General features: G+C 38.3%; 1 protein-coding gene across 1 annotated transcript in view; it reads left to right on the plus strand.

Annotated features, from left to right (window-relative positions):
* The window catches only part of SEMA3A (semaphorin 3A), a gene marked incomplete at its 3' end in the record, with an annotated part of 167821 nt that overhangs the window by 77662 nt on the left and 63860 nt on the right, over positions 1–26299 (plus strand). Inside the window, exon 5 of the mRNA XM_082490315.1 lies at positions 25111–25204. Coding sequence (XP_082346441.1) covers positions 25111–25204 — 94 coding nt within the window. The remainder of the gene's footprint in view (positions 1–25110; positions 25205–26299) is intronic.

Raw genomic sequence — 26299 nt, forward strand, 5'->3', positions numbered from 1 at the left:
TGTTAACACAGAATTGTTTTAGCTTTTCTCAGTGCAAGAAGAGTTCAGTGTGAACGATAGTGTCAAATTTGAACCCCCTGGCTCCTAATGAGAGGAATCTATGCACTAGCACGCTTCCACGGACATAACTGAGAAGACCATTGTTTCCTCACCGTACATGGCTTTCGCCTTCGGTGACTGAGAAATGCTGTTGCTTACGGCGGAGAACTGTATACAGTATGCCACAGCTGAATGACTTCCATGAATAAGAAACTAAAGCCAGTCGACATATTCATTAGGTTCAAAGAAATGAGTCTCAGAACTGTGGGAAAACTTTTGTTTATGCTGCTGGAGGGGAGAAAAAAAAAGAGTGAGATAGAAAGAGACCTCCATGGAAGTAAATTTGTGGAGTGGAGTGTGCACACGCGCACATGCAGAACTGTTGAGTGGATTTTCACTCATACCACATGCAATGTCTTGCTTTGTGAGTCCATGCTTTAAACCATGGGTAACTTTGAATGTGCTCAGGTCATGAGTGATTCAAGTCAAAGACATTCTTAGGATCTGGGTCTAATTTCTCTCTCTCTTTTTTTTTTTTTTTTTTTTTTTTTTAAATGGGGTGTGATTTTTCCTAGTGCCAGTTGTGTTCAGTGGAGTTCTCTATGACTTATACTGGTGTAACTAAGACCGAGGTTCAGTCTTCATCTGTGTAGTCACAGAAAAAACATTAATTTCTAGCACTGAGTGATGACTCAGAGTTTTATGAATGCTTCAAGAAAATTAATTTTAGCAATGGCTACCAGTGGAGCTGAAAATGCACCCACTGTTTGCATTTGGATGTTCAGTATTTCTCCTATCAATAAAAGGATGTTATGATGAATTATTTATTTCCGCAATGTAAACATTCCCACTGGCACAAGATTACCTTACTTTACCATGAGATGATACAGTTTTCCTAATTCATTACAGACTTAGATAGTACTTATAAGAGAAATGGCAATCATATTAAGATGTGGATCCAATTTTCTGGGTGGGAATATTATGTTCGTTCATCAACAGAGCCCTTAATGTTTCTAGTAGCACAGAAGTTCAGCATTCGCCTCTTGTTAGAGTAACAATTGAAAACATTAACCCAACTTCACAGTCGTACAACATATGCAGAATTTCATCCGCACACCTCCCGAAACAAAAGACAAGTATGGCTGAATCCTTTGATCTCTCAACCAACATGAAGGAGAAAAAAATAAAATAACAAACCACCATCTGTTGGGAAAGCGATGCAATAAAAACAATGGAAAGCCAGCCTATAGCATAGGCTAACTTAATTGAGGAAATGACTTATAAATAGAATTATTTCTTGATTTGGAGGTGCAGGAGGAAGCAAAACTGAAAGAAGGAGTTGCCGAGATCAGATTTGGATAGATCAGCATCAAAGCAACTTTATTCCTTGTGGGATCCAAGTCACAAAGCTCCAGTTGACAGGGGCTGACCTCACAAGGAAGAATCACATTTTAAGTGTGATTTCTGCGGCTGAAGGAAGTGACTGTATTGTGTTTGTAACTCAGTACAAACATCTTGTCAAATAGGCTTTAAACAACCAAGGTCACGAAGCAGCAGGTTTTAGCTGTGGGTGATGCTCCGCATACAGGCTGTGGGGCTGTGAAATGCAGAACGGCAAACTAACCGGAGTTATATTAAATATTCAGACATGAGGACCTAACCAAGAGCCTGATGATGTTAACCAACTTCACTGGTCTTTGTCTAAAGCTTTATGAGAGCCGATGTGTTGCGAAGTGCCTTTCGGGCCTGATTTTTAAAGGCTGTAGGATGTATTTAACTCGCGGAAGGTACATGCAAATCTGAAAACACTGCCTATTTCCATACTTTCAGACCAACTTAATATTTATTGTTTCTACATGTTCACAGTGTGTGAGCTTAATGGTACATCCGCATGGTGACTGGCCTGCAGTTCGTCCCGGGAAGGGGCCCAGAGAAGCTGCGTACAGCCATTGCAGGCTGATCGGGAATGATGGAGCAGCTCACGGCCGAGCTTCTCCCAGAAACCTCCTCTTGACGTTGCTTCTGGCTGTAAGACTCTCGGTCATTCAGAATTCACAGAAAAGGGGCATTTCCCCAAAGGAAAGATGAGAATGCTCATGGATTTAAAAGCAATCTTTCAAACCAGTTCAGGAAAGAAAAAAGTCACTTTCCGCAATGGGAGGCCTCCTTGGTGTGCGTCCAAGCTCCTTATACATCTCTTTCTTTCATCAACAGCTGCATTTGGCATGACAAAACTGGCTTCTCCACAATGATTAAATCTTATTTCTCCTTTGATATAAAGCAGAGCAACTGCAGGTGAAGCTACTATTTCTGTGAGTAAACAGCAGTCCGTAGGTATTTCCAGCAGTTGCCTGGTGGAACAGGAAATAATTGTTCTTCTCTTGCTATCTTGACCATCCCCATTTTTATGTACAGACTTATATTTATGTCAAAATGATTTCGTAATACTTTCCAGATGCCTCTTTGCCTTTACAAGGTTTTGAAACTGAGTTTCTTCTCTGCCCTGTGTTACACAAAGTGTGTCTCAAATTTGCTACTAAGTCCGTTCAAATCATAAAATTCCACTGTTCCATAGTTCAGTAAGAAAATAATGCTAAATATTGATGCTTTGGTTAGTAATTAGTACTTTGCTTCTTAAGGAGAGAATTAACTGAACCGTGTAAGAGAGAGAATCAGAATTAATCCCATATATGCCATACGCACAGAGAAGATGGCTGCAAGAGGCAGGATCTCTGCAAAACAAGAGCAGACACAGTTTAACCATCGTGCCACTTTCTAACTTTGCTAAGTGCCTTTACAGGGATAAGAAAATGTTTTTTATCAGTATACAACCCTTCATCTTTTTGCATCACATGCTTTGCTGGCATAAGATGACACAGATAGATTACAATCAGGTATTTCAAGATCTTAAAAGTCTGACAGGAGAGAAAATCCTTCATCTTTCTTTAAACAATACTTTTATGTGACTATGAGGCCCACTACAGCAATGTGTGCTTAATTGCTGCAATAGTACCTGTCAGCAGGAAGAAAATCCAGGTTTAGGAACGGGTCATGGCTTAGACGGGGGTTGTGTTTTGCACAGGGAAAGAACATGGGACCGTACGTAAAATTATCTAAAAATAAGAGACGTGAAAGCAGTGTATAGGCATAAATAATTATCTTCCTTATACATTAGTCCATATATCTTTTGCCATGAACGGTTAATAAATTTACTGCTGAAAGACTGTGGGAGATTAAAAGCACTGAAACGGGCAGTGCTTTATGTATTTGCGCTTGTCCCATATGCCTACTGCTTGCGTGATGCTGGGAGTCAGACTAAGGGATCACAGCAACTCTTTCTCTCCTAAAAATATAAGAATAAAACCACTTGAATTCAATTGAGAAAAAAAAAAAAAATATTTACTCTTCCATTCCTTCTCAGTTCCAGCTTACATAGTTTGTAACAACTTGCTTTGTGTTTGGGGCACTCGGTAAGCCTGTTTGGAAATGGGCTGGCTCCTCTTTGAGCTCCTGAGCGTAAACCATACAGAATCTCTGCATCTTCCCTCAAATAGCATTCCCGTGAGGGAAATGTACTGTGCCCTTCTGTTCCTTCCTTCGCCTCTCCCTCGTTTATGTAAGACAAATAATTTAGTGCCTGTGACCTGACTCAGATGAAATACATGGCTCTGACTCGTTCATGCCTCTGTGGACTTTGAGTAAATTAGTTATTTCCGAAGCAACTCGTTTCATTGGAAAAGGGTGAGTAACTTTCCACCATTACTTGGGAACTCAAGCAAAGACGAGCTAACACCTGCTTTTTTCTTTCTTTTCAGCTTCTGTGTTATTTGCTGTAGACAATTCACATATGGTTATTTTTATTTGTTCCCAGAAGGAAACTTTGTTTTTAAAAGTGTGGTTTTTCTTTAGCTCAATGAGTCAGAAAAGAGTGTGTGAAACACATTGGATGAAAAACCAGTCACCACTGGAAAACTTAGGTAAAAAGAGGTATTGTGCAGAATGAATAAATGTATCATGATAAATTCATGCTTATTAGAATTGACGGTGACTTATTATGTCATCTGATCTATTCTAATTAGTGTACATCTGCAGTCATCTACAAGTCTGGACTGTCTTCTCACCTGTAGTGATATAAATCGCAACTAGTGATTCTTGCAGTATAGCATTAATTTGCATTTTAATTTTTTCTTTTTCAAATATTGCATGGCCGATCATAATCCTATATATTCTCCATCCTTAAGCAACTCTTTTCCTAATTAGTATTTGTATCAAACAGTTCCAGGAGAGCTGTCATATAACTTTTGTCTTGTATGATTGCATATATTTTAGTTAAGAAATTCTGCCTGATTTATGAAAATCTATGGATTCCTCCGAGTTGCAACATGGTCACACTCAGGGAGACACGGTAATAACCGTTCGCAAGTACATAATCAGATGAGAACACAATACTCTCCATTAATGAAATATGATCCATAATGAATCTTGCATGGGAGTGCTAATAACTACCTTTGGGTTAAAGTGCTCAGATGTCACAGTATAACAATATCTGTCTTAGATGTGTATCATTACAGCACAGTAATTAAAGGTTACTTAGCTGTTAAATGGTTACCTTGGAGGAATCCTTCAGTAATGTGGCTTCAAACATGCCTTCACAATGAAATTAATTAAGCAAATTAAATATCAGCCTTGTAGTAATCTATTTTATGTGCGGAATATCTGGCATACAAGTGTATAATATGATCGTAGCAGGAAGCTGAGGAGTTGAAGTTATGCCCATTTGTTTTTTAAACGTAAGACAGCCTTGGTTGTTCTTATAAGTAAAATAATGCTTATGCTAGTTGGTTTAAAAGAGCAGTGACAAAATTGCTGAAGATGAATGGAACGTCAAAATTACCACGGTCACGTTCCATGTGCTGTGTGAGTGCGAAGCTCAAGTAGCCCCGCTCAGGGTGAGAGAAGTATTAAAATTCACTCGATCCTTTCCACACCTCTGCACCACATGGAGTTAAAAACCTAGTAACGAGTAACTAGAGTTTTGCTAACAGCTCAGTCTGACTCATCAGCAGGATGCTTTCAGGGATTACTAGCTTGCTGCCTTCTTCTGTACTTAATATAAACCACACCAGGAAAGTTGAGCAAGCGGCTTGATCTGGATATAAACATTTCTCATTACCCGTTCAAGTGGGAATATGACATGGGCAACACCAGCGACAGAGCTGAGCAGTACAGAAATGAGAAAAATTTATTTTTTCCCCATCATTTCCATGCTGGCTTGAAATCTCATTTCATGCATTTTGACTTAACAAATAATTTGCAGGCATTATGCAAACTGGCAGTGACAAACACACCGCATATTCTGCTTTTTTCTTTGTTTAAAGAGAAACAATCCACTAGATAAATAGATCATTCATCTGAGATCTTTGCATATGTAAGCAAGAAGGTGTAAAGTTCAGATCTCTGCTGTCCTCTCGAAACATTGGCCTTGCTCCAGGCAATGACATTATTCACATACCTTAAGTTTACCCGTATTTAAATGTTTTGCCTGATCATGTCTTTTGACAAAACAGAAAAAAAAAGAAAAAAAAAAAAAATCTGTCTCATGCTGCAGAAATCTTTGCTCACAACACAGCTCAGAAAGTATTGGCAGAAGAAAAGGAAAGATGAAGAATTCTTCATAGAAATCTGCCTTTTTCATGCTATGATATGTGTTTTTATGCCAGTGAGATAATTAGCAGTCATGGCACCACCTTAGGTGATATGCAAAGCTCTTGCACATTTTGGTTGAGGATGACACCAACGTTATGGGTTCTTCTCCAGTCCTCAGGCTTCTTCAGAGGCCAAGTGATTTGGCCTTAATTGGTTTTGCTCTCTGCAATTCAGATTTCTTGAAAGATGAGGCTCCAGTCATTGTCATGTGAAAATGATCCCATGTCTCGGGGCCCAAAAAATCCCCAGGCAAGCTAAATAGCAGTGACGGAGATATCTGTCCGCTGAATAATCTTTAGATGCCCTGCAAAGACCTTCTATGCACTAAGGGCCAAGCCTACACAAAGTTATAACATGTAAGTGTAAAAAAAAAAAAGAAAAGAGTCTTAATACCAGGATTGACAAAGAATTGGTCCTTTTTCTGTGCTGCAGCTTCTCAGATAACACAGATCTTTACTTCTTGGGCATAATAAAAGCATATATACTGATTGATTCAGCCTGATTCCAGACCTGGAAACAGCTTTTGAAGGGGGATTAGACAAAAAAAAAAAAAACAAACAACAAAAAAAAAAAACAGTCTAAGAAAGGAAGACTCTATTCCAATGAGTTTTTTTGCCCTGAGGTATGATTTATTTTTTTTAATTATGAACCAGTAAATGTGTAATCAGAAAACAAATGGCATTGATTACTTTTCCCAAGCAGTACTCTCTAATCATTTCATCCTATACTTCTAGGTTGTTTGAAGTGTGGAACCAACACAAAACCTGAAAGCATTTTGCCATTTGTATAAATCAGCATTACTCTCCGTAGCTAACATTTATTTACAAGCTTGCAAAGGGTTTCATAAGGGATATGAGTGCACCTACAATACAAACCATGTGTCAAACAGCAAAAACTGCAGAGCAATAGTGCTGTTGTTTTTTCCCTTTACTTGATCCAAGTTTCATTTTCTGTTTGGCTAAGCATCAGTGGTCATGAAGGTGGTATATCAACAATAGTCATGGTGGCATTTTCAATTTAATTATAGCTGGTTGAGGTGCTTAACTTCATTTACTTTGTTCAGAATAACAATTTATTTTATTCTGTTTTAACAAACCTTTCTGTTTATGCATTTCATCATCTTTTGTTATAAGAAATGGGGATCTGGTTTCATTACTCAAGCGTGGGAGTAACGAAAGAGTAAGTCTTCATCAGCCTACTGCTGCTGTACCTAGGCTCTTCTCCTGGAATGCTTACTGAAGAACAAATCCCTTGAAGTCAGCAGAATTTAGTCTAGATCATGGATTCCGATTCCTAACTACAAAGCTGTGAAACTCATACCGAGTTTAGGACATGGCAAGATTGGGCATCGTTTAATATGGAACAGGGCCACAAAGATTCTTCCAACAGGCATAACAGAATAATAAACGATTCAGGCACACGTACAAGAGTTATGTATTCTCTTAAAGATTGGTGGTGATAAATAGAACGGTAATGGGGAAAGTTGACTTTGTTTAACCTCAATCAGGAAAGGGTGCCAAAAAAGGAAAGTTTGGACAAGGCAGTGGAAGTTTTGATCGCGGAAGAGCTCTCCGCATGACTTAAGCCTTGTTCATAAGCGAACTTGTGAATGTCTCACTAAGGCAGTGCAAATCCCGGCACAGGCATTCTCATTTCAGTTGAAGTAGTATTTCAGGTCTGGTTTTAGCTGCCTGAAAGTAACTGAAAATCAGCTGCTCTTAATCTGAGCTCACTGTGTGGACACGGAGTGCATGTGTTTACTGGAATCTCATTACACTCGACCACAGTGATACAAGTCTGCAGATTAGTGCTCGCACTGAAAAGGCTGTTTAGCCTTTCAAAGGATTTTGCAGGAAAGCAAGCTGGAATACAAGCCCTTTCTGCTTGTCACTTGTAGGTTGGTGAATTTGGCTTTTATTTCTTTGTGCAAATGCGTTTTCATGCAGACACTGAAAAGCCATGACCCACTGTAAAAAGGATTACCTTGAGGAGAGATAGTAAGACTCCGGTGTAAAGGATAGTTAATACAGAAATGCTAAATCTCTCTGTACAGAGATTATAGCACAATAAATTTTTTAACTCAAGGTACTTTCCTGACATTATAAAAACAGTCACATATCAGAACCACAAAATAAAAGTCTTAAAGAGAAGGCTAAAAGAAAATAAAGGACAATGTCTGGTATTTTTTGTAGAGGGATGATATAGAATCCCTTAAAAATGTGATTTATTTTAGCTGACGTTGCAGCAAGTAGTTTAGATAACACTTAATGACTTAGATATTATTTTTACAATCAGTGTATTTCATGAGGTATTAAAGATAATAAATAAAACAATAGTTTAAAACAGATAATAGGAGACAGTAAGAAAAGCTGGAGATTTCAGTTACTTACAGAAAGCGTGACATCTTAGTTGTGTGAAGCATGACTTCCTCTAATGAGCCACATTAGCCATCTGAGTAAGAGGAATCAAATCCTGGTCCAAAAATTCCTTTGGTGAAAAAAAATAAGAACAGGGTTGTGTTTTTTCAGCTATAGCTACACCACCTTTCTTATTTGCCTGTCTGGGTAATAGGCGGTATGGTCAGAAACAAATCCAGGCTTAACCCTTCTAAAACTTCCCCAACAGATAAAAGTAATATCCTTTGGGGCTAACCGGGATATAAATTACTGCACGAGTTAAACTGGAGCAAAAATAGATTGCATCTTTTTTCATTGGTGGCTTTCTGTTTTTCACTGGTCTTGAGTCAGGAGAATACCCCATTCGCGATAGCTTTTGTGGATTTAAGAGTGCATGATTATATAATGTGCCTTAACAGGGACCTTATTTAAAAACAGGCTAAGTGCTTGCCTTAGTTTTCAACTTAAGATACCAGAAAAACAATTTTAATCTGCTCCTGAAATTTAGTTACCTGAATTTGAATTTTCATATCTGCATACTTAACTAGTAGAATGTAAATTAGACATCAAAGGCGCCGTTTTAATGGGTGGTTATCTGGCTTAGTAACCTCAGTCTCATTTTCAATGCGGTTCTTAAGAACCTAAATGCCATTAAAAGTAATTGTCTCTATGTTTCTTTGAGGAAAATAAAGATGGAAGGATTTATAAAAACAATAAAAACAAACTTTTAAAGGAAACATCTCCTCAGTCTTTCCCTGAATGGAAAAAAAAATGAAAGAAAATTGAATATTGTCCTTCAGAATAAACGTCAAAACTGTTCAAAATAATAATATGTAATCACTTATAATGGACATCAGTCTTATCAAGTGCTTTCTAAGAATTTCTAAGAAATGCTTGTTTTAAAAGAGCATACCTTATTTCAAAATTTGTAATGTTGGTCAATTCCAAGTTTTAGGTACTACAGGCCAAATTCATTACTGACAAAATTGGTGCCTATTAACTACATCATAGTGTAAGCAGGTTTTTATTCTCATTGTTTATTCATTCTCATGTTCTAGGAAAATGACTTTTTTTAATATTCTACCCCCCCAAAAAAAAGGGGTATTTCTTTCAGTAGTCAAATAACTGTGATGAGTAGTTCAAGCTTCCCTACCTGATTTTTTTCTCTTTTGGGACTACTACTTCTAAATCACTTGGGCTCCTCCAGGCTGACAAGGTTGAAGCAAAATTTGAAAAAAGAGGGTATGAGAAACTGCAACCAAATTCACCCAAAGACTGCCTAAAAAGCAGAAGCAATGCTGTAGTAAAATATGTTAAGCAGGGCACTAAAGGCTGGATGTGAAGGTTAGTGCCTGCTGTAAGGAGCATTTTAAATATAGTCGCCGTCTGATAAGAGGTGAGATGAGGAGAGCTATAAAAATGAGCATGAATAACTACCGTTATCATTACATAGGCGAAGGAATGAAACTTAATGCTGAATTTAGTTGCAATAGCTAAATATAGCTAAATAGCATTTTCAAATGATTTCATTAAAAAGAGGTTGCAATATTTTTTCATGAGATTTCAATGAATGATTGGGGACAAACGGAAAGAATATGGGAGCCACCTATTTTTTAAAGCTGTTGTTAAAACCAAATCTCTCATGCACTGTGGTCACTGGCTATTTTTTGATTTCTCTAGAGCTAGGATTAGGCTTTATATGCCAATCTGTTAAATTTGGGCATGAATTACTTATGCATTTACGTGTGCACTAAGGTGCTTTTATGAAAAGCAGCCTCAGAACCCCATCCAGAAGGAAATTAAGCAAATTATTTCAGTGTTTTGGGGGAGTTTACATATATATGTAAAGTAAAGCCAAATCTGAAGTCTTTCTGCATTTAGGTGCCTCAAAAGGACAATCTGTTTTTCAGTCTCAGCTCTCCGTAGTCAGCACCACAGACAGGACACTCTGAAGGGGGAAGGGAGAGAGGTGTGGGGTTTCTTGTAGTGCCAGGGAACACTGGGTCATGAAACGGAGGAAAAATGACAGCGAGAAAGATGAATAGATCACTACAGGGAAGTATGCTGGAGGAGCTGAGACTTTCAATATTTTACTCTTTCCTGGTATTTAGATAATTTGCTCCCTCTAGACTTAGATTACAGCCTAATTTCACAGGGTAGAAGTTACTTTACCTGATTTAAATTACCTGAAACGTAGTCGGTTGGTATAGTTATCCAGCCTTACCCCTTGTCAATGGAGACAATTATGAATCTTCAGAAATAGTGCTTATCTTCCACACCTATCACAATATCTGGGATGTTCATGACCATGAAATAAAAATAATAAAATAAAATGAGGCAATTGCTCAGAAGCAATGCATTTCAGAAACGTTCCTAGATATCGATTTACATTTCTCTGAACTAGAAAGAGTAAAATTATGCAAATTGAATCCAAGAAAGGAACTCAGGATGCAGTATGAAATTTCAGATACAGTTTAACTGTGCAAGAGTTGAGACAATTTATAGTCCAGCTAAAACCAATCCACACCAGCCTTAAGAAAAAGCATGAACTTAGGTACTGCTCTTAAACTTAGATTTTAATGTTCAGACTCCTTGAAATGTAACAGCACACACATGCGTGTCTGTTAGAAGCATTTGGTGTTCTTCCTTAGACATTGTTATCTAAGATAGTAGATCAAATCGCCATGCTCAAAATTATTTCTGTGTGTCCAAGTATAAATGGCTAAAAACTAATGTGATGGCAAGGTAGAGGTGGTGGAGAGGTAGGAGTGCAGCAGAAAGCAAAAAGCGTCTGGTCGTTGTAAGATAGAGCAAGTCTGGTCGATTTTACATCCTGTTATTGTCACTGCATTTTCTGTTTGCAGCTTACACTTGCTAATTTTCTACCAAGAGTCTTCTATTGCCCTTCAGCTGCTCTATGTGGGCACGTATCCTCATCACAGTACAATTTGTAATAAATGATTCCTTAACTTCTTATATTGGTTGAGAAGATTAACAGTGCAGAATTTAAAACCTGTGACCAAAATTTGATGAAACAACTTAAAATTAATGACATTTAAGATAGAAAGAGGCTTCTGAATACCAAGAGACGAAATCCAGACAGCAGGAAAATCAGGTTAAACCATTTTATCTGAAGCCATTTCACAAAAAGAAGAGGAAATGTGTGACATATGCTATCAAGTGAGGCACTTGAAGTTGAGTCTAAAACTGTTTAAAAAGACAGCTGTAAGTTTGCGTGATTAAAAAGGGAAAGGAAGGATATTATGATACATCAAGAAACAAGGAAGAGTTATGAAACCAGAGGTGGACTTGTTGGATGTTTGTTTGCTTTTCTTATCCGGTGGTTTCTAATGTTTTTATTCAATTTATCTTCAAATTCAACCTCCACCTCTATCTTCCGTTCTGTTTCTCCCAGTGACATCAGTGCTGGCTATTGACACAAAAACTGGGTGGAACTTTGAACCTTGAAAGCAAATCAAAGAACAATTTTGGGAAAGAGATAATTACGTATCGGCTCTTCTTCCCTCCAATATGTTTAAACAGATTAGATTACTTTAATAAGTGTTGGATGCGATGGGAACGTTTTAGAATAATATTGTCACGTGAGTCTCCACTGGCTGTGTTTGAATCATAAAAGTCAGTTTAAAAAAAAAAAAAACAAACTTATCTTTCTCTGTGAAATCGTGTGGTATGCATTATCTGATCTTTATTCTGAGTTAAATGACCTATTTCTTTTAAAATTTTGTTTATATGATTGGTTAGCTAATTAATATTAAATTGCTTTGGAGCTAGTAACCTGTGCGAGGGATTCTTCTTGCTTTCGCTGCTAGTTCTTGTGAAATCCAAGCGAATAACAAACAAGTGGCTCTTTGCATATGGCAATTTGTCCGTGCATTGGGAACTCAGCGGAGATATTCCTTGGGAATCACGGGGAGACTAAAGGCTAACTGGGCACAAAAGCTGATGCACTCTCCCCATCACAAGTGATCCTTACCGGTTTTCCTTGGCACACTGCGCGCAGCTTTGCAATGCGCTGGGTAAGCTAAGCTGCCATTAGCTTTACTAGGATTTGAGGCAGGACTATATACTTTTGTTTATGGCACTGGACAAGGCTCAGGAACTAGAACATTAGCTTTTTGCTTTGGCATCGATTTCCTGGCTAAATTACCTAATTTCTCTCTGCCTCATTTCATAAGAACAGTCAAATCTCTTCAGACCAAAGGCTCATTTAGCCCAGTATCTCGGTTCTCACAAGGGCCCATAATGGATGCCAGTGGAAGAGAATAAGGCGGCGAGCATGCGGCAGCGCTTGGTGAGATAGTTAGTCTCCCAGGCTCCAGCACTGGTTGTTCAGGGATTTCCTGAACCAGGAGTGGAATCTCTGTGTTTCGTGCTTTTCAATGACTTGGTTTCGATGAATTAGCACTGGCATTTCTTGAGCTCATATATCTTTTAAGTATCCGCAAGATCCCATGCCCTACAAATTGTAACATGTGAGCAACATCCCTTTATTTTGTTTTAAACCTTCTACCTGCCAGTTTCTCATTTTAGAACGGGCTGTGAACAGTCTTTTCTTCGTCTTTCTTCCAGTGCGCTGTATGCTTTCTAAGTTAGAGGACTGTACTTCATGCAGTACTGAAAATGCAGGAGCGCCATGCATTTATAGAGGCGTAAAGACACTGTTGGTCTTGTTCTTTATTTCTTTCCTTGAAACTGCTAACATTAAATGTGTGTGTTTGACTGCTACTGGGCATTGACTTCAACCATAAAAAATAGAATAAAATCTAAGAAAATCTTGCTCTTGGTCTATAAAATGAGGTACTGTAGTAGTGCTTGCAGAATTGTTTTCTGTGGAAAGATACTGAAGGAAAAGTTGAACGCAGCTTTACGCAAAGTGCCAGAAAGTCCTTGAAGTAAATACACAAGGCGTTCTGGTTTATTCTAGCTGCCTTCAGGCAGTAATATGAGATTTTATCTCTAACATTGACAAATAAAATATTTTCAGGCAGAAATGCAGTTTTAAAATTCCCGTTGCTTTAATCTGTACAAAAAGTGATCCTTCTCATGGTCTTTCGAGGCCTTAGTCAGAGGCCACTGAAAGATGAGAGGAGAGTGCCATAGACTGAACGGGCTTTGGGGCAGATGCTTAGTCACTGATATAAGAATACAATGCCAATCCTGCAGTTTGACTTCTCTGCTACCACTAACACATCCTGAAACAGGAAGGCAGCTGAGCTATTAAATTTCAGATTCCATTAATAGCTGTTAATTTTAATGCCTTCATACAAAAGAGAAGGAAAGGGGTAAGATATGTTTTATTCCCACAGTTTTTTCCGTGCATCTCTAAATGTGCAGTAGGGGACTGGTGGACCTTGCTAGCCCTCGTGAGACTTTTCTTACAAGGAAACTCCAGCGTCATTGCAGATGTTTGGTCACTTTTCCTACAAGACCATACCTCTGAGTTCTTCCCTTTCCGAGGGACTTATGTTTCGACAGGAACCAATTATAGTTGACAACATTTTGAAAACTGCCTCCTATTTCTCAGGGGCCTGTAATCAGTGTTCAAATCTTAGATAAACAAGGTTTCATCTATAAAGAAAAGATAAGCTCAGCAGAGTTCAGAAGGTGCCTCAAACAGCACAAGCACCTTCTCCTGTTGAAATGTTTACATCCAAGGTGATAGAAAGCTGAGCAGCATTATCTTGCAGATGGTATGAGAAGATTTTGATACATAAATACAAAGGCATGTGTTTTTTCCCTACCAATTAGGATCAAATTTTCTGGATCCAGGGCAAACTTACAGTAAGGAAACCCTCCAGTTGTAAAACTAAGACAAGATGGTTTAGAAGCAATGCAGTGACTTACAAATTGCATTTCTGTTGTGGATGTGCAAAAAACCACATCAGTCCTTCTGATATCCGTCATGCTTGATGATAATCTCCAAAACCGACTTTTTCCTTTAGTTATGTTGGCATTCACTGGGTTGCACAAGCATCACTGTGGAGAGAACGCAGCTCATTGTCTAAAGGTGCTTTTGTTTACGGATAACAAATTAAAAGGGTGATTTGCACAGCAGGTGAGATGATTAATATTTCAGATCGTATTATTTTTGTTTGTGCATGTATGCGCTTGTATGTAATTATACATTTCAAGGATCAACAGCTAAGTGCAGTTAAACATTTAACATTTATCTGCCTAAATGCAAATGAAGCTTGCATTTCAGTCAGATATTCTAAACCAAGTAATCAGTATGGATTAAGAACACACATGATTGTTCTTCTCAGTGTTTATTGCTGTTACTTTAATGATGACAAAAAACAGAAGGGTGATGGTACGGATGCAAGTTTAGACGTCGTATATTCGTCAGTTCAAACCTTTGAAATTGATGGTGATGGAGAACAACTGTTTTAATTCATAGTCATTTGGAAGGATTTGCTGTGACCTCGAGTTGACATGTAAACATGGCAAGGGATATGAGAAAGATTCCTCTGGCGTTCACTGAACTTGAGGGGAATCTTCCGTTGACTTCAGCGGGCGCCAGGTTGAAGCTCTGAGAGCAGGGCCTGAGAATACGCACAAAGGTCTCAGGGATCACACCACATTTGGGATGGCATCACCCTTAGTTGCAGTCTGTAGGGTTTGTCGTTACAGTCCTTAACCCTCCTCTGGGCCCAGACAGGTCCTGCCTAACCCAATTCATGAACGTAACCACTCCACGGTGGGGCTGTGACCTGTTGGTGGGTGATGAAAAGTGAAGTAATCTGAATGTCATCTTTTTCTCTCAAAAAAAGCTGAATAACTGAATAATTTAAATTCCATTAAAATTGGCTACAGAAAATGATCCCAGAAATCAACAGAACTTTAAGGAAAACTACTTTTTTCCTGCGAGAGGTCGGTGCGTTTGTCAGTTTCCTTCAATCAACAAAGTTGGTCTGTGTTATACTGTACGGTGCTGCACTACGCTGTGCTACGCTATGATCTCCCTGGGTGAAACAGCCAGGATTTTGAGACAAAGTTCTGTTAAATGACAAGCAGCATTTCTTCTTTGAAAATATGAATATCAGTAATTGCGTTATCTGGTTGGATGCTGATTAGCCCCACTGACACTGTGCACTCCTATTTATGAGTGCACGTATATAGACATATGCGCTTGAGTGTATTACATATTCTTGCCAGCATCGCTGACTCTCTCCCCTTCTGGGGACTCCTGGGTGCTAGAAAAGCAGGCAAGATAGCGAATAAAGAAGTGAATTTTAATGTATTTTTTTTCCATCACCCTGAATCAAAAACACTTAAATACATCTGTTTCTGTGTCAGCAAAGTTTTTGTTGCACTGGGAAAAGAATATCAAACATTTTTGACTTTTTTAACAAAAAAAAAAAAACCCCGACCTGTATGAGAAATGCATTGCTCTTAAACACAGTGCCATGAGGAATAATTGCAACTTGTCACAGAGAGAGGTTATAATTATGTCTACTGTTAGTTATGTCTCTATGTGCACAATGGAAGTGAGCTTTTCAAATGCATTGTTCTCTAATGCAATACCAGTTATTAACATGTTGAGGATATTATTTTTTGCTAATGAAGAGAAATAAAATGAGGCTGCAGAAGGGCTGGGTGGTGTCACACTGAAAGCAAGTGGAGGGAACAAAGACGAAAGCGCAGTGCTTATTGCAGAGATTTCAGATGTAAGCTTTGCCTCAGGAAAAGCAAAATTGCCCAAAGGGTCAGAATTTCAGCTTCTGTATTACAGACCTTGTTTATGGGTTTGGGTTTTTTTTTTGTTTGGTTTTTTTTTTTTGTGTGTTTTTTTTTTTTTTTTTTTTTTTTAAATCTGAATATGTATCAAACACTGGACTAGACCTGACACTTTAAAGTCTTCTGTGGCTGAAATGTTGCAGATAGATTGCAGTTTCTAGAGAAAAAAATCAAAGCTTAATAGTTGTTACCGTAGTTGCTGTGGGTGTAATTCTCTGTCCCTTCTTTGTGACTTGCACAAATTCCCTGAAAGCGTGTTCACTAAGTCTTATTTTAGGGAAAAAGACTTCATAATATTTTTCTAGGCTTGTTCCTTATTCTGTCATTCATTAAGAGTCAGATTTTGGAAGCCTTTGGTTAGGACGTGTGCTCAAATTCGAGATTTCTCCACGCTAGGAGTTAAAAAGCGGATAGGCTAAAAAGCAGTGCAGACATATTCCTTAATTTTCACAAGTGACTAACAGTTTCAAGTATCAGAATTTTAAATTGCCCAAGAAGGTATTTGGTGAAAATCAGAGCCCTTGAGCAAGTCTTAAATTGGGTGCCCAACTCGGGAGCGTGCAAAATCACTTGGGAAATTAGAAAATCCTGGCCATATGCTTATATGTTAACTCCACTTGACTAAGTCCTTTCTATATGTAGCTTCCCCAATTTGCAGTCGTTTTTGTGTTGTAAATAAGATACCCTGGACACAGACATGAAAGTTCCCCAGGAAAACTGGAGAACCTTTCTCTTGTTAAACAGCACCCTAATTATAGAAGCAATTTTACAAACAGTCCCCCGGGGGAAGCATTTTGGTTCTCATCAGGAAGGCTCTTGAATAAAATAGCACCTTTGCTAACTTCATTTATTTACAGCAGGACACAAGGCTGAGACTGGGTTAGATTTATTGCCATTACATCACTGATGCTCAGTAATTCATAAAACATTGGGTCTAGGAGTTAGCACTGCTGTTATTTCCTCTGATGCCTGACCTCACCACAGTCTAATAACGTACAGGAAATCCAGAAGACAAAGGGGGAAAGCAGTGGTCTTGAATGCTAAAAATAACCATAGAAAACTACTACAATCATGTAATAGGGTATGGCCCAATAATTTATTTAACATAATAGTAGAATCTGCTAAAGCTATTAGAATCTGTTCCAAATGTTTTTAATGGAAAATATGTTGGGGGTAAGAGTAAGAACACTTAAAGAATTGAGACTTTTAGGTTAGGTAGTTCAGCTACGTGTACTGGTTTTAGGTTTGTATATCTTATTGCTTACATACGCAGACCACTTAATAACTTGACTGGAACAGACAGTCATTGTATGGTGGTTATATTTCCAGAGGTCATCCTATATGAGCCAGACGGTGATCTTAGGTGATGTATTACACTTGACAACCCAGAAAGTTGCAATACAAAGGCATTCTAATTCTCAGTGTCCTCTGAGAATTATTCAATATCCTTGATGGTATCTAGTGTCTGATATGCCATTGGGATGACATTTTTTGGTGTCTTTACTAATCAGTCAAGGTTAACATGTCATTCATGTTAACTGTGTGTTGGTTTGTTTTGGGTTGTGGGTTTTTGTTGTTGTGTTGTTTTTTTTTTTTAATCACTCTAGTTTTTTTCAAAGGGAGAAATAGTATAATGGCACTATAATGAAATTCCTTGATATTTTTTTCATGTCTGCTCATTTTTTTGTGTTATTCAGAATTAGAAAAATAATTTATCCAAAATCTAAATTAGGCAGTGTTTTAAAATTGGTACAAATAGGTACGTAACATCATTAGGAAAACAAAAGCAAACCAAAACCCAAAAAACTATTTCATGAAAGTCAGATAAGTCTGGTGTCTTTAGCTTGTGAAATATTGCAAAACCAAGTTCACAAACATATACTTTGTTTTTGAACAGCTGCTCAGTTTGACTGTGCCTGCCCTCCTCTTATTTACATATGTTGCAGTTATTTGAAAAAGGCTATTCTTCATATAAATACCAATATTAGTATGCAAACTAGTATGTTCAGGTGTGAACAAGTCTTCACTATTTGACATTGACACTTGGTTTGTCTTCCAATCAGAAGCAGAAGCACTTACAGATCATAAACTCAGAATAATGAATAGATTGAACCAGCTGTTCCTGAACAGCCCATTTGACTATGTTTTCTCTTTCATTAAATTAATTGAATTATATTTATGTAGATAGATAGGTAGGTAGCTAGATAGATACATAGGAAACATTTCCCTTTTTGCAAAGGTTTATGGTAACTGAATAACTATAAATTCATTTAATTTCAGAAGAAAGCAGAGAAATAGGTGACTTGTGTTGAGATTTGACTGAAAGAGAGCTATTGAGAGGGTGAGTTGTATAAATCCAGCTTAGTCTAGGGAGACAACTTTTCAAAACTTGTGCTTACCAGAGTTGTCTACTGCATCTTTAGGCATCTTCTGAACATCATAAGCCAAGAAAACTTTCCATTAGGGAAAGTTGGGGTAAAAGGAGAAATCAAGAGCTCTGTTGCGTTTTCATTAGTCTACAGAATGAAGCGTGGGGGCTGGATGTCATCTCAACAGGTCTTTAATCTCAATATCAGAAGTAAGATTTTTAGGTACCAAAATGTTGATGAGCATCTACAGGTAGAGTGGAAAAGTAGAGTACTCAGAGGAAAGAGCGTTTCTTGGGTCCGAAAAAGTGGACACAGATTAATGCAGAGACCGTTTGAGAGGTCTTGCAGTGGTCAGGAAGCTGGGCAAGCTGCCTGAGGGCGGGCACGGAGAGGTGGGCAGATCTTCTTAGGAGCTCAGGATCAGTTTTGCAGGTAAACACTTTATAATAAAGTTCCTTCTCCGTCCCCTTTAGTGCAGCACAGCAGCCCAAGAGAGTTTCAGTTTCAGGTCCTACAGAAGCTGGAGACCTTTCTTTGGGAACAGCATTTTACTAAAGATCTGTCACTTAAAGTGATTTCCCACAGGGTTTTAAAACTGGTTTCCAATAACTCAATTCTACTAAGCCGCAAGTTAGAAAAACAAAACATACTAAAGGTGTTGCAGAGCCCCGTATCCCCAAAATGTGTGCAGGTAAAAGCCCTATGGCATATGGAGCCTGAACACTAAAAGCCAGAAGCCCATTGTATGTATTTAGTTTTCTTTTTTTTTTTTTCTGTTTTTAATAATTAATGATTTAAACCAGTTGCATTATTGCTACAATCACTTTTCACCTATTTCCCCAATGGTTACCACTTGCCTCAACATTTACATTTGTTTTAATATTTGTATTTTTTGCATAATTTCTCACATTATATTTATTTGCACTTGCAGTTTTTTAAAAATAAAGCATTCCATGGGGATACTTTAATAAAGGTTTCTTATTAAAAGTTCCATAACAGCATGATTCCCAAACCTGAAACCAAAGCCCTCATATTTAACAGTTTTCATGACTCAATAGATTAAGTGTGAAATAGGAAATATAATAACAATAACAACATAGCCATATCCTGCACAGTTGTTCCACTTAAAATTATTCTTGAAAAGTAACACAATTCGTAAATAAATCATTTCTCATAGAGTGAAATGTACTTAAAAGACTCTGTGAAATATCTTTGATATAGTCATAAAATGTGTGCACAGAAAGTTGTATTGGGCAAGAGGAAAATAAAAAATTCGCTGAAATTAATATACGGGGTGGAGGGAGGAAAAAAAAAAAAAAAAAGAATGAAAAAAAAACCCAAACAACGAAACCATCAGCGCCTGTTTTCAAAGTCAGGTGTCTCCAATCAGCTGCCTCAGCAGCGTTCATTTCAGAAAGACTCTTGGCTCAGAACTAAATTCACATGAAGCTTCCTCTGTGGTCAACGCCGAGAGATCTTGCCCTTGAGAACTGCCATTCTGAGTTGGTCTGACTCAGCATTCAGAGGAACCTGTAGTTGCTTTCTGCTGGCTGTGACTAGGGCAGCAAATTCAGCCACCCCAGTCAATGCCTCTACGTAGAGGGGACAAATCCAAACCCTAACAAGTCTGAAAGTTTTCCTCTGAGTAGGAAGTGGGGCTTTTCCTTCTGTTCTTACCAGCACTGAATAATCCAGTGTCCTGGTTTGAGAACGCAGTATTTCAAGGCCAGCAACTTCTGACTCAGTAAGAGACATTGCCATTGGCCTTAAAGTGCTCCAAACGGGTACTCCTTCCCAGCACATTGTCCTGCTCCAGACAGTCCACTCTGGCAATCTTTTGGGGTTATTTTTTCTGGGGTTTTGGGGTGGTTTTTTTTTTTTTTGTTGTTTTGTTTTGTTTGGGGTTTTTTTTGGGGTTTTTTTCCCCCCTTTAATCTATTTATCTTACAAAGTGCTTCATGGTAGCACAACAGAGTTTGTGAAAACAGCAAGGGAAATATTAATATCAAGAATGCTCCCAGCTGTGGCCAACTGTGCCTTTTTTTATCAAAGGGTGTGTAAGTTCCTAAGGCTCTTGGCATCTTGAATGTTTCTGGACCACCCCACGTTATTGTTTGGCAGCTTGTTGTGGAGATCAGCTAACCCTGGAAGGTACTCTGGAGATGTGCTCCTTTCTATTTATGGTTTGGGGGTTACAAGAGTAAGGATATAAGTGCCTTCAATTGCACTAGAGCGTCTGGGGAGCATCGCTGATGGCAAACCTCTCTATGTCATCCATGCCTTATAATTTAAACAGGTAATACCTTCTTAGTAGCTGTGCACACTCCATCAACACAATCTCTTCAGACCAATTGCTTGCACTGCATTGATTCGTTATTGACCAGCAGTGGTTTCGCTGCATTAAGCTCTGCAATTCTGGGATGGTTTCTGTGTGAATTGCCACAAAAGTTGCAGGAAAAACATAATTCTTAAATTAAGCAGTCAGTGCTGTCCTTTCTGGTAGGTTATCTCTTCCCCACTAACCACAGATTTTCTCACAACCCAAAAATGGTACTAAGCTGGGAAAGAAGATATTATTTTTTTTTTTTTTTTACCAAAACCAACTAGTGTATGCTTTCGTCTTTCTTGTCCTTGTTATGTTGAGACAGTTCTGGATGGGCTAGCTGCTGAGAGAGATATAAAAAATGGTTTAAAAAGTTATCATACTGAATATATATATGTATATGTGGGTGTACAGTTGGTATATTTATGTTTATATGTATATATCACATATCATATCGGTACACTGGCTGACTGAACTATTCAATAGCAAGATATGACATAGGTCTGGTCAAATAGCAATATCTTGTCACCACTCAGTATCATGATATTGGGCATTATTTCAGTCATATTTCAGTCGTTTGAAAGTGAATCTCTGGAGCCTTCAAATGGCAAATCATCGGGCTAAAGAATGGGAATCACAATAACTTTTACATTCATTTCCAGGACTGAACTGTAGTTCTTTCTGGCTGAGTCTTGCCATCCATCACACTGTGTGCTGCAGGAAAATACGTGTTTTAAGGAGCCACAAGCATAATCTCCCGTCACACAAAGCATTTCCTAGGTGAAACAATTCATACCATAGGGTGAGCCAGCGGTCCCGTGCCTGTAACTTCACTTGCAGTCAGCTGTTGCCTTTATGAGTTAGTGGAATTTCTAGATCTAAACAATCTCTCATTTTCATTAGGTTTATTATGGATTATAGAGAAGCATCGATGAGATATAAACCTAGAGTTTTATAACCCAGCACCAACTAAATAAAACATGGTGCAGCAGGGGTTTTAGCTACGAGGATCCTTAAAGAGGTTTGAAGTACATTGTAATGTCATTTTGGGCTGCCAGTGCACCTGAAGAATGGTTTTGGATAATAAATTGGGCTCATTGTTGAGATACTTTTTGAGTATCTTTCTTTTCTTTTTGCATTTCCAGAGAATTTTCTTCAGCCTGGAAAGCTTGCTTTGTTATGAATTCCTGTCTTTATAATAGCCCTCACAAAGCTTTGAAACAGCGAGCATTTGGTGAATACACAATTTCTCGTGCTGTTTATGGCCAAGGTATTTGCTGACTCACTGCAGTATCAATCTTTGCACTCGATTCACTGTAAAACCCAAGAAGCAGCGAAATTATAAACTGATGAGAATTTTTTCGAAGGGCAAATAACGTGCGTGCTTTCTAGCTAAAAGCTCTTGGCTGTACTGTGCAAGAGAAGGCCAAGCTCACCCGGTCCGATGTGCCCCTAAGCCTCCAAGCACAGCCTTGGTCTTTGCTTGCTCCGAGCAGACTGATTTTGGCCCCGAGTCATTACCCAAGAGCTGCCCCTGCTCTCTCCCTATTTATGACAGGTTAGACTTCCTATAGCATGTTTATCAAAACTCCTTGGGGCCCCAGAGTAACCGTGATACGTTTATTTGGCACTTAACAGTGATGTATTTATTGTCATTATTACTCGCCCATACATTTGGAAACTTACTGTACATGTCTCTACATTACAATTTAACTGAAATACGAAAACGCTGTGGGATTTCCCTGTCATGTGTCTTATTTCAAATGGTTTATTCCACAAATACAAAGAGAAGGGTAGATCATCTCTGACTTACGCTGACCCAGCTCTCCACTCTTTCTTGTCTGCTACACACCAGTATCAGTAGAGTTACAGTGACATAAACCAGAAGAATACAGTCAAAAATCAGATCCTTCCTACATCAAATCACTCTCCACATCTGTTTCCTATTTGTTTTATAATGACACATGGGATTATCCTGGGAATATATTCTGCTTTAACTGTCATGCCACTGACTTTATAGCCTTATCAAATATCCATTGGTGTGCAGGTTGAGCAATTATCATCTACTAAGAAGAAATCCCAAGAAAACGTAGATTGATAATAACATTTTTCAATAATGGCTTGCAGCATTAGTGCCATTTTCTATTATTGTAGTTGAGGTCTAGCATTCGCCTCAATTTACCGCTTCTATTTATTGTGCAAGATCTAGATAGGAACCCTACAGCAGAATTTCAAAAACAGTTTTCTTTTTCATTATTTATTCATTTCTTGTTAGAAGGAACAAAGACGGAAAATTGGATAGAAGCGAGGAATGTGTCTGGACTATTAAGAAATATAAAGAAAGACAAAGGGAAAGAAAGAAATTTAATACTGTGCAAGATATTACAGATACAGGATGACTATATAAACATAATCAGGCAGGCTACATCTACAAGAACATGCCTTAGGAGACTGAGCTTGAATTCTGGATCAAACTTCACGAAGTCGCATCCAAACTTTTTATCTTACAATGCAGTGAGCTCCTTCAGATAGACTATTCTGCTAACAGTCCATTTTCCCTTTACCTTTTTCTCCAGTAAATTAAGTGAAATGTGAAGTCCTTCTGATGTTCCTTTGAAAATACGTAGTACACATACAGAGATACATGCTTGCATGACGTAATTAAACAAGCCTGTAATAAAAACTATAGCCTGTGACCCACTTACAGAAACATGGACTCAGTAAGTTTAAAATAATACCATTTGGAAGTGTGTTTGGTCACTGGCCTGGCCTATGGCTGGATTCAGTACGGACAAGCAAGGAGGGGACGGCAGGGTGCCAGGGAGAGCACTGCTTCCAAATACTTGAATTTACTGCTCGTGAGAAAGACATCAGCTATTTGCCTGAACGATCTTCACATTAAAAAATCATTACCAAAGCAACTACTGAATAAAATTTCAGTTGTTGGTATTTTTTTTGTATCCTCCTCAGCGTTGTGGAGCGCCAAGTCTCCAGCACTGAGCACTGGGGCGTTGCCCTCGAGGGTGAAAGTATTGTGCACGATTTTGAGACTTTTACTTGCGAACACAGGACAATGTAAGACTCTGGAGTTTACACACTGTTAAGCTTTCGGGAAGCTCTAGCCTGAGACTTCGTCTGGAGAGGTGAAGCTGAACAGGCAGCTTAGTAACAGCCTATAACTGCTTGAATGGTAGTCACGATGGGCGCTTTTGCCATCTGTTTGCATCTTTGCCATCATTGCAGATGATATAATAAGGACAAAAAGTCACAAGTTGTTCCGTGGAAGGTTCAGTTTAGAAAAATAAAAATAAAAATCTTCACTATGAGGGCAATGGAAGTTGCTGAGAAGGGTTATAAAATTTCCATTCCTGCAGCTTTTCATGACTTGGCAAGACCAAAACTGACCATATCCTGTGTTGACAACAGTCTTCTTTCAAGTCCTCCTGGACTTAATGATATCTAGAGAACCCTTCCAGCCAGCAGATCTGTGATTCTGTATTTGGAAAGGGATGATAAGAATAAGAAAGAGGGGTTTGAGATAGCCCGTGGAAGCAGTAAGTGCTTCAGAATCAAGGTAAAGAGCTAATCTGTTATGAAATAAATAGTGGAAAATATTCTAACATTTTCTTAGTTGCTTTCTACTACCAACACATATAGTTTAGACATATATTCTGATTTATTTTTTTTTATTATTATTATTATTATTATTATTATTATTATTATTATTATTATTATTATTTTCTTAAAACAGATGACTGATCTGTGATTAGTCAGTAAGAAAAAAGAGACTGTATCAGTCTATAGTTCCTATTACAGCCTAAGCTACTCGGTCCTGCAAAAATTGGTTAAAGGAAGTCCTTCAGCATCTACTCATAGAGGATTTTTAGGTGTAAGCAGCTGAAAACTGGGTGCAAAGGCCTAAGTAATCAGAGAAACTGTTGGGGTATGATTTGTCCCAGCTTTGGGACTCCTTGACTTAGGTGTAATGCAAATTAACCACAGTGCAAGCAGGAAATGGAAATTGCAGTTTTCGGAGTGGCCTCCACAAATCTTCTGTCAATGTAGAAGTAGCTAAATACTCAGGTTAGGAAGCAGAATTTAATGTTGTATTATGTACTAATCTACATTTGCAGCATATTTCAGAAAAGTACAGTAAGTGAAAAATAGGTGTTGTCTTTTTTCACGCAAAAGTTTCAAATTCCAGCTTCTCCGGTTACTATTGCTCAGACATAGCGAAGGCAAAAAGTATTCAGTGAAACCATGTATATTATATGTGAAGTCGAATGGATGAGACACAAGCAGGGAATGTGTATTTGTGTTTTTGACTAGCCGTCAGCGCAATACTGATGAGAAAGTGGGCACTTTTGCCAGATCCTCACCTAGTGTAATTTGATTTCTCTGAAGCCACAAACCCCAGTATGAGTCATACATACTGCACTCTAGTTCAACTGATTTGTTAATGTTTTTTCGTCAAATAATGTTCCTTTTTTTTTTTTTTTTTTTTTTTTCTGCCTCACAGGACAACATTTTTAGAATGGAAGATTCACATTTTGAAAATGGCCGAGGGAAAAGCCCTTACGATCCTAAACTTCTGACAGCTTCTCTTTTAGTAGGTAGGTGCCACGATACAAGTTCAATGAGACGTGTGTTCACTGTGAATAATTGCCACTTCTCTGCTGTTGTTTCCTCCTTGCAGCACCTATGATAAGGCTTTGCTTTATGCATTTTATTTCCAGGCTGAAGTCATTCTGGTTTCATTTTTAATACAGTTGACCCAGGTGTCTTGAGAAACAAGTTATGTGTAAACCAAGAATCAAGTATCACAAGAGCCGCTGTAGACCTCTGTAAGACCCTGATTCTGCAAAGTGTTTCTCCTCCCCAGAGTGAGGTGACTCTGGAGGTATTTTAATCACCCAGTTTACAGGCTGGCCACACCAATGGTGCCACCAGCACAGCTAAATGGTGCCACCAGCACAGCTGAGAGCAAAGTGAGAGCAGGAATAAGTAGTTTCTTACGTCAGTTTTGCTGCCGAGGCAGGTCTATCACCCAAGTGTACCTACGTGTAAGCTGGAGATACACAAGCAGCCACAGGTCTAGGCCTTAAGATGATGTTTCAGCTGAAAAGATCTCTCTGACAGTGAATACATTTGAACTCCTGGCCAGAACAGAGGGATTTCCATAAATTAGGTATTTCTGAATTAGTAATACTTAATTTCATGGAATATGTAAGTATAGATAGAGTACCTGGACTGTGTTAATCTAATTGAACTAATCCAATTGATTGAATTTTTCTAATTGATTTAATTTATATAATTGAATTAATTGTGTTCATTGTTCTTCCTTCTCCTTTACAAAAAGTCAAAAAGATGTTTTGTGGGAAGAAATTGAGAGTGAAACAAATTAGATTGTTCTTTCCCTAACGGCTCTGCCCAGGGGCAGCCACTTTATCCTTAATGTGTAACTTTCCGGCAATTTATTGCAACTTCAAATCCAAGGGGGCAACAATAGTTTCAGAAGATTACAGATTCTCTCATCTCAGCAGTCTTTGGGAAATGACACATTTGTTTCTTCAGGAATTTGCCTGTATTGCTAGTCTAGGGCGTTGCCCACCATCTACCCTTATTATATTTACATTACATTTAAAAATTAAGCTATCTAAAATAGACAGCAACAAAAATTTAGTCTTGAGTGTGCCTCATTTCCTGAT

This window comes from Vanellus vanellus (genome assembly GCF_965231255.1).
Source record: "Vanellus vanellus genome assembly, chromosome: 1".
NCBI lineage: Eukaryota > Metazoa > Chordata > Aves > Charadriiformes > Charadriidae > Vanellus > Vanellus vanellus.